Consider the following 9,489-nt stretch of genomic DNA (forward strand, 5'->3'; position numbering starts at 1 on the left):
CCACAACTGATTATAAAAACATAAAGAGTTAGGATAAAACTGATTATTGGGCTTTCTCTCCATTATAATGATATGAAATAAAATGTTTTGTAAGCCTCTGTATTATAAGATTATTCTCTTTAGATATACCTGATAGTTTTGGATATGTAATCTTTACTGCAACTTCACTACAAAGAGCACGGTGCCTAATTGTAATAGTTTTGACTAATGATGAATTATAGCATATTTTAGGACAATATTACCTGTAGGAAATGTTCAGAGAAACTTTGGTAAGAAAATAAACCTGGAACAATACAGTTGAGGAGGATGTTCCCCCCATCACCAGTGAAAATTACGCCCTTGAGCAGCAGGAACAATAGTAGTTGTAATTCCCTCCAGGGCTCGGTAAAATGTCATAGGTAACAAACAAACACACTTTCACACACACACCATCCTTGCCTGGACATGACCTCTGGAATCCCCCTGCATACCAGCCTGCAGAGGCACAGACAGACAGGAAGGCCAGCAGACACACAGGTACAGACACACACACACTCAGACACACACAAACACACAGACAGAGGGGCATCATGCAAACAGGCAGAGCAAAGGCCAAGAAGTCACCAGACAAACACATGATGAAGCCTGCCTGCAGGGCGGACTGAGAGACAAAGACGAAAGACAGATGCAGAGGTGATAACAGGCTCAAGGTAACAGAGAGTGTTGTTGTTGTCCTTTGTAAAAGACTGTAAGTGTGATTAAAATCATATAAAATAAGCTTAATGTCATGAAGCTTGTCTGGAAACAATGATGTGAAGTTATAACTTTCCGTAACCATTTCTGTCTGACTGAATGATGTAAGTGTATTAACAAAGCGTCCTCAGAAGCTCTTTAAACAGTGTATTTTGTAACGCTGACATCAGCTGCTCTGATCCTCTACGTCACTCTCTGGCGCTAACTGGTGTGCTGGTGTCACAGCAGATGTCTCACCCTCGGGCAGCGGCAGCAGGGTGATGGCTGTACTCAGCCGTCCACTGCCCAGGCTGACCAGGTGGGGGCGCTCTGCTTGGAACTTCAGCCCCTTTCCAGTCTCGTATAGGTCCAGAGGAGTGCTCTGAAAAGAAGGTCACAAATAAACTGTGAGTTAGATGTAATCCTGAGCTTGGATAAATGAGGCTTTGGTTCAGCAACAGTTTGGAGTTAATGTTCTGTTCAGACTGACGGGTTCTTTTGCCAGGAAAACAGAAACATTTGTGGAATATGTGGTGAACTCATAATCACAGAAGGGGATGTTCATAATGAGGGTGGTTATAAAAATCCTTCTTGGTGTGTTTTTATTTCCATTTAATGTTGTATTTGTTTCCTTTAAAAGCAGTTTTATGATAAAACATGCAGCAAATTGTATCACAGTTTTTAAATAAATTGATAAAACATGTATTGTGCAACAAATAACTATTTGAAACACTTATAAAACGTATTCCATGCTGCAAGTGCTATAAACGAGCAACAGTACCAATAGTCCCTTTTACACTGCCTGGTCAAGGTTGGGAATATCACACTGTTATGCTGCCTCGCTGTGATGTATATAAGATAGTGTTGCGGAATAAAGGGACATAGTTGTCACACCTTTAAGCCACCACAAGAGGTGGTAACAGCTCTGAAACGCTGCCTGTATGAGCAGGACAGCCAGCAGGACGGGACCAAGGGCAGGACAGGTGTATCTCTTAGCTCGTTTCTGCACATACTACGTTACCCAGAAACCCTTGTGTGTGAGTCTCAGTAACAAATCACATCAGATAAACACCATCCCAGCACTGCAGAATCAAAACGGGCGTGACGGGCATGACATGTAGCTCAGCAGCATCAGCCTCTAGTGTGATGTAAACATATTGGCAGTGCTTTATAAAAAATCTTGCCACCTTGCAACCTATATGACCCCGTGGTGGATCACATGTATAACACTTTGTCAAAGCGTCAAACTTTTGCCACCCGTGATCCGATCCTGCCCTGCTGTCCTGTTAAAACAGACACCGTTATGGCGCTGTTACTACCTGCCTGGGTGGATTAAAGACGAGACCACTCTGTCCCCCCATTCCACAATAATACGTTATGTACACAACGGTAAGGCTGCTGAACGGCACAACACTAGCGGGCTAAGGGGCTACTTTGACAACGTGTTACGGGTGTGACCCATTGCTGTTAGCAGTTAGTGGCTAACTCAGAAAAGAAGAACATCGGCTGTAAATGACCAAAAATTGGGTAAACAATGAGAGCGCCTTACCCTCTGATCAGAGGACGAGATCAGCCGCCAATCAGAGAGATGGTAAATAATTATTGCTGCCATGTTCGCCATTTTTATTGTTTATAAAGCGCTGCTGACGCATATGTTTTAAATCACACTTGAGGCCGATGCTGTATTGTTATATGGCCTGTTTTGATTCTGTGATACTGGCATGCTGTCTTTAATCACACACAGGAGCAGAATGATGCCGGCGATGTTTGGTTCTATGTTAAAATGCAAAGGAGGCATAAAGACGGGACTTTGTAGCTATAGCGCCATCTCTGTGTAAAAAGGGACCACTGACTGACTTGGAACATATACAATACACTGAAAGCCTTCACAAAGGAACTGTAAATCACAGCTTTGTAGACATTGCAACATACTGTGTGTCATCTTTACCTCTAAAAGTAAAGAAGTCACATCCTCTGTCTCTGTGTGCATGACTCTGTCTGGACTGTGAACAGGCCATGAGTGGGACCTAATCAGGGATCATTTCCTGTCCATTAGCTGCACTAATTGGTTGTGCACGACACAAACGTTGTGAACATGTCGTATTAGAGGAGGGATAACACTCATAATATTTGTGTCCTGCACAAACGGCAGTTTTACTGCTTCACTAATGCACCGGACCTACAGAGAGAGGTTCATCCTCCACTCTGGGGACGAGCCTGAATGTCTTCACTATGGGAGGTCATTTCCATAGCTGGCTGCTCCGGCTGTTTACATATTCCTCCACACACTGAAGGAAGTGTGTGTGTGTGTGTGTGTGTGTCGTCTCCCCCCTCTCCCCCTCGCAGCTCTGCCTAAAGCACCACCGTGTGCTCTCGGCACAGCAAGGGGGAAGGGATGTCGCCATAGCAACAGCACTCCGCAATTAAGAAACATGAAGCTCCTGGAGGGCGTTCAACAAGCTAACTTGTGATGAGCACTTTTCAGCACAGGGACGCCCAAACATAAAGACAATCCTGCTTTTTAGTCGTCTTCTTATTGTCAGATTACTGCGAGTGCGGAGCAGAGTTTTTGGCTGAGGTGCAGCGAAATGTGTTATGTTGTGTTTTCGTCTTTGTCTCTGAAGCTTTACCTCCCAGGGTTTGACATAATGAAACAAATTACTCCTCCTGTTGAGTAACATCCATTATTCTGAAGAGAGGAAAGAAAAAATGTTTTTGCATATCAAAGGGACACATTCACCAGGATGGCCCTCAGGACAATGTTTCAGTTTTCAGCTGACGGAGTGGATTTATCACATATTAAGGATGGTATGGTCCCAAACATTTAAAGGTCCAGTTTGCAGGATTTAGGGGGATATATCAGTAGACATATAATATCATATAGTAAGTATGTTTTATTTAGTGTATAATCACCTGAAAATAACAAGTGTTGTGTTCCCCTCACCTTAGAATGATATCTACATAGGGAGCGGGTGAGGCTTTCAGTGAGGTATGGCGTCATCATTTAGGATCCACTACTTACCAAATAAGTTTCACATCACAGCACATGATTATGATGATTTATTATTTTGAAAGCAGACTTTGGTCACTTGTGCTGATGAAGCTCTGTGCCAGCTGAAGTGTTAAATGAACTGTGAGTGGGTGTGGAGCCGCTCGCTGGCATTGATTTGCATTTTAAAACCTGCATCTTTGTGTTCCACTTCTGGAGCCCTTACATTTGTTATTTACAACCTGTGCGCGATCACTGACCCGGCCTCTCAGCTGGTTAGCTAGCCGTGTGTGTCCTAATAGGATTATGTGATTGTGGTGGTGCCGTCGGTGGAGTGGGGTCAAGCCTAAGAGGATTGCTGAGATAGAGACTGGCAGGGAGGCACTGGGAGGCTTATTGGGAGTGATGGGAGGAGAGGGGAGGTGCCAGTGGGGCAACACTGCAGGAGTCACGCTGCCTCATCTGCTGTGCGCTGCTGCTCCCATGTGGTGCACGCAGCAACAGCCTCTGTACATACAGGGTGTAATGCACATGTCTGAAGTAAATACTTTATGTCTTCTACATTTATGACTTATATTGTATTTGATTAGGTTTGTGCAGCACAAATCCTTATTGACAGAAACTTGTTATTCTATGTATCTAAATCTGTTTTTTGTCATTTTATTGTTCTAAATTCAGAGTATGTCTGTGCATCATTTCTCTGTTTACTTTTCTTATTCTTTTTTTTATCTTATCTCTTATTAAAGATTCAGATTTGAAAAACAGAATGTATCTGACACTTTGACACTGAATTCTTAGCCTCTTTTACGTCACCTGTTCAAGGCAGGAATATCACACCATTATTCCGCTTTGCCAGCAACAAGGTAAGTACCACCAGGTTCACACTGGACTCTGAAGTATTGCGAAGCACGCTGATTTATCGTCGTGCGCTGCCCGCTAGCTTTCAGCTCTCATGGTAACGATTGGGCGGTTCACACTGGATGCGGCACCTAGTGCCCAGGCTGGCTCGCAATCTGCAGCAATAGTTTCGGTGTCTGTTTTTTTTTTCTGCAAGCCAATCTGGAAGGCACACTGAAAAATGACTGTAAATTATATAAAGTGTATTTTAAATATGATATAAATTATCTGGGTATGATAAGTGATAGAATATGTATCCCATGAACCCACAATGTGGCAGTTGTGTCTAACAGAGTGATAGAGACAAGCAGAGCTACACACACACTCTCAAACACACAGGCACACAGACACACACACAAACAAGCAGGTGGAGACACAGCTCTTTGTGTGTTTTAAACAGAGCACAGAGCAGAAAAGCACTTCTGTTATGAACAGCCAGGCGACTGCTGACGAGCGGCTGTGCAACAAACTAACAAATCGCTGTGCTTTTGTGTCCAGTGTGAACCCAGTGTGAGTTGGGGCCAGCCTGCAGGATGAAGATGTGAGTTGACAAGTGTTACGTGTGTGACTCACTGCCAGGAGATTTAAAAAACAGCTATCAGCAGTTAGCAGCTAACTCAAAAATGAACCACAGCTGCGTATGTTATAAGCAGTTACAGGCAACCTACTTTCATTTAAAATGAAATGGTAAAAAATGAACTTTTCGAGAAAAGTCTTTGTCAGTAAAAGGTTTCTTAATATCTCAAACACTTGTGTTTAACGTCACAACCGACACACCTCTTTCTCTCCTCGGATGCCATCATGCTGTGTAAAATCACACACTTGAGCAGCATGATGCTGCTGCTGTTTATCTGTGTAAAAATGTGAAGGCAGTATGAAGAGTGGACTTCATAGTGGCAATCTCAGTGTAAAAAGGGCTCTTAGGGTGAAAAGGCAGGACACATAATTGCAGATAAGGGGGAGAAGTAATAGAAGAAAAGTATGAACCATCTTGATGCCATTGCTCTAAAAAAATGCACAAATATTCATACATATTGTATTTACATGTCCTTGTTTTGCAAGGCATGTGATGACCAGTGAGTCCAACGGCTCAAAAAGAGGTCAACTTTAATTCGTGAACTTGCCATTATGTCTTTCTTTCCACTGTCCAGCTGCCACTGGTTGGTTCTGTAGCCAGCACAGAGAAAGATTTACTTTGCTTTGTCTACAGTTACACATTAAAGAATAATTTTTCTGTTAAGCATTTGGACACATTAAAGTTTAATATCTCCAATTTGCTATATTCTTATATATGTTCCTGTTTGCCTCGCAGTAGCAACGTCCCAGTTTCCCTACAAGAATCATTAACATTTAATCTAAGCATGTTTTTTCTCCCATCTTTTGTTCCCTCTGACTCCTATACATGCCCACATGTTTACTGGTGTCACTTTTATGGACATTGTATAGATTGATATTAATTTCTAACTCCAACCTTAACCTCTGACCCCCGAGTCATTTTCTTCCCAAGTGGGGACACAGCTTTTGTACCATTTGCACAAGTTGTCCCCAATTAACTGGTCTTTAGTCTTTAGTGTCCCAGAAAGTAGCCTCAGTAACGCACACACACACACGCACACACACACTGCGCTTCCCTTAATGCCTGATAGGATTGTCAGGCCCAGCAGGTGGGAAACGCACACAACCAATCTGCGGGCCTGTCTAATTACTGACTCTGGCAGAAGAGATTCCTGCTTTACAGCATACTGACATATGCTGTCAGGACGCGTCCCAGCTGTACCGCCTGACCTGACCTGCCGCCTCGTCACTCAGTGAAGCCTTCAGCTGTGTGTTCAGCATCCATGGAGAGTTTCAGTGCCAAAAATCTGCCAGAGGAGCCAATGTGGTGACATTTAGCATCAATGGATGCAGTTATCAGGAGAAGAGAGTGCTCAGTGTGTGTGTGTGTGTGTGTGTGTGTGTGTGTGTGTGTGTGAGTGAGTTCACACTGGAAACATGGAACAAAACTGTAACACTGATAACAAATGACTGTGTTTTTCTGTGATGGTTACTGTCTCTGGCTCTTTCTGTCTGACTTAAGGCTGATTTATACTTGTGCAGCAGTGGGGCTCTTTAAGGTGCTATAAAAGTTTGAAACAACACCCAAAATACATGGTTTAATAGCAACAATATAAAGCACAAGTACACAAATCGGCTCTGTTAGAACTCACAAGATTCACAAACAAACACTTGTCTTTATCTGGACACTTTTTCCCCACAAATACAACATGCTAACGTTATTAGCACAAGCCTATGGAATTTTACATTGTATTAATTAGCCCAGAGGCTAGTGGAGTTTTCCTCTACTCATTTGAAACCAGGAACAACAGCAACATTTAACAAAGGTAACGTTACATAATTTGGCTCCATTACAACTCACAAGGTTCACTGACAAAACAACTGTCTTATATTAAACTTGTTTTTCCTAAGAGTAGAACATGCTAACGTTATTAGCACAAGCCTATCGCATTTTACATTGTATAAATTAGCCTAGGGGCTAGCTGAGTTTTTCTTTACTCATATGAAGCCAGGATAAATCACACACAAGACTTAAAGTGTTATTTTTGTGGAAGCTTTATTGTCTTCACAATGTATTGTTTCTTATCTGTGAAATAAAGTAAATAAAAGCTTTGTTTCCACTGAGGGAAATGGTTTCAGCTTACAGAAACAGACAGGAGGCGTCACTGTGACATGTAGTTATATTTCTGGGGTGACGCACTTCAGGTTACAGCACAGGCTATGGTGTAAGGTACGCGTCCACGCAAAGCCTACGCCAAAAGTACAGCATCAATTCGACCCAGAAGTATAAACACCCCTTTACTCCTTCCCTCCATCTCCTCCCCATTCCCCACATCCCTAACACACACACACACACACACACACACACACACACACTCACCTTTAACACCTGGTGGGTCTGCCGTCCACACTCAGGCATGTTCCTGTTCAGACGGTCCATATCCACTGAGTTGTCCACAGCTCCCTGCGACACATGAAGGTCCTGCGGGAGGAAATGAGAACATCATTCATGAGAACATCATATAATCCAGACAGTGGGTGATAAAAGTCGTCATGTGTGACTTCATCTCAAGTTACAGCATCAAAATCTTGTGTGTTTTGCGTAGTCGTGGTCAAATCTGTAACCATATTTAGCGGGATTCCCCCTCCCCACTCTGACTACACACTAATGTGTCAAGGTGTGATTCATGCTGTGAGTGCACACACACACACACACACACACACATAACAGATGGCTGATGGCATTTAGCAACACACTGTGAGGAAGTAACACACTTAAATCACACACATTTAAATGTCTTGGTAGTTGACACATTCAGTGGAAATCAGCCGTGTTGGCTGCTCTCTTGTCTCTCAGTCTCTATGAAAACAAACACACACACACACACACATACACACACACATACGCTGTACCCAGATCCCACAAATTCCTCCTTTCTTACTCAGTCATTTTGAGGTATTTCCATCAAGTCAGCACTGAACAAATGGCTATAAATATTTTCCCTGTCTATATCGGTGCACTTGTTAAGTGGCCAGTCTGTGACTATATGTGAGAAAACACTTCTGAAGTCATTATATGAGATGTGAGAAGCTTGTGGTTGTAGGGAAGCACAGAAAACCACACGGAAAGGTTAGAAAACACATAATTACAACAATCACAGAGGAGCAGAGTGTACCCGGAGTCATTTGCATGCCTAAAATGTTGTGCAGCAGGGATGGAAAATATGTTTCTGATGTACTCTGCCCTCAGGATAACAAAACACTGCTGCAATATCATCATATTTGCTCTCCTGACAGACCCGTGAAATGATATTCAGGGGAGGCAGCCTCGGGGAAGCCTCAAACAGTAAATCACAAAACAGCCAGAAAATAAAAACAAATGTTGGGAAAAACTCTATCTGGAAACACTTTGTGCAATATGAAACTCTCCTCTGAGCCAGAAGCTGCAAGAATTCTGCAAACTACAAACTGATTCCCCCCCTCAGGTTTTATACAGTGTCTCTCATGTGAAACTACAACCAGCTTTTCAACCTGTCTCTAAATATAATAATTACCTTCCTCCAGTTGTCCAGCACATGCACAGCCTCCATGGTAACGAGCTGCTCCTGGCTCCTAACTGACCAGGACACCTCTAACACTGCAGAGTGGACACTATTTCTATAACGTGTCCTTTTCCCATGAAACACAGATTGTCTCTTTGTCTTGCTCACAGTTCTTTGTCTAAAGCTACCAGCGCAGGATCCTCCACAAACTCCCATTCAGGAGGTGGACCTGTTGCTGCTTGCTCCACTAAACCAAGACCTACATTCCTGACTGGCAGCACCAAAGTCCCAGATAACACAGACACGTGTGTGTGTGTGCGTGTGTATGTTAGTGTGCGTGTGTTTAAGCGCTGATCCAAAGAGAGGAGGAGAAGAAAAGAGGAAGGGGGGAAGAGAGAGTGATGACTGAAATGATTGATAAAAATAAAGCTCAGAAACAAAGTGGTGAACATGCTGATGGAGGAGGACGAGCTCTGTAAATATGCACAATGCAAATGTTCCACAATGCCTGAACACTGTAAAACCCTATTCAATTAAGTCAACTTATTCTTTTTTTTTTTTGCAGCTTGCACGCAAAACTTTTAGTTGGGTACAATACAGTTACATAAAATTTTTGAGTGCACCAGACACAAAATAAATGTCATGACCTTTTTCTGACAGGAATTTATGTCAATTTAAAACATTTTTTGAGCATTTAATTCTATATCAAATGATAATAAAAACAATGCGTACACTTTTTAGATTGATTTTTTTTTAAAATTTCATTGAACTATAAAAATATAATATGGCGTTTTT

General features: G+C 42.5%; 1 protein-coding gene across 7 annotated transcripts in view; it reads right to left on the reverse strand.

The window, feature by feature from the left end:
- Positions 1-8,840, reverse strand: part of phldb1b (pleckstrin homology-like domain, family B, member 1b) — a 120,198-nt gene extending 111,358 nt beyond the window's left edge. For 4 of the 7 annotated variants that reach the window (XM_078167332.1, XM_078167331.1, XM_078167330.1 and 1 more), the window contains exons 1-3: positions 8,707-8,839; positions 7,533-7,634; positions 970-1,093 (exon numbers count right to left, since the gene is read on the reverse strand). In XM_078167332.1, coding sequence (XP_078023458.1) covers positions 970-1,093; positions 7,533-7,634; positions 8,707-8,742 — 262 coding nt within the window. In that variant the 5' untranslated portion in view covers positions 8,743-8,839. Of the gene's footprint in view, positions 1-969; positions 1,094-7,532; positions 7,635-8,706 lie in introns of all 7 variants that reach the window. The other 3 variants (XM_078167329.1, XM_078167328.1, XM_078167334.1) reach the window with 2 other exon arrangements.
- Positions 8,841-9,489: the final 649 nt, after the last annotated feature.

This window comes from Epinephelus lanceolatus, chromosome 4 (assembly GCF_041903045.1).
Source record: "Epinephelus lanceolatus isolate andai-2023 chromosome 4, ASM4190304v1, whole genome shotgun sequence".
Taxonomy (NCBI): Eukaryota; Metazoa; Chordata; class Actinopteri; order Perciformes; family Serranidae; genus Epinephelus; species Epinephelus lanceolatus.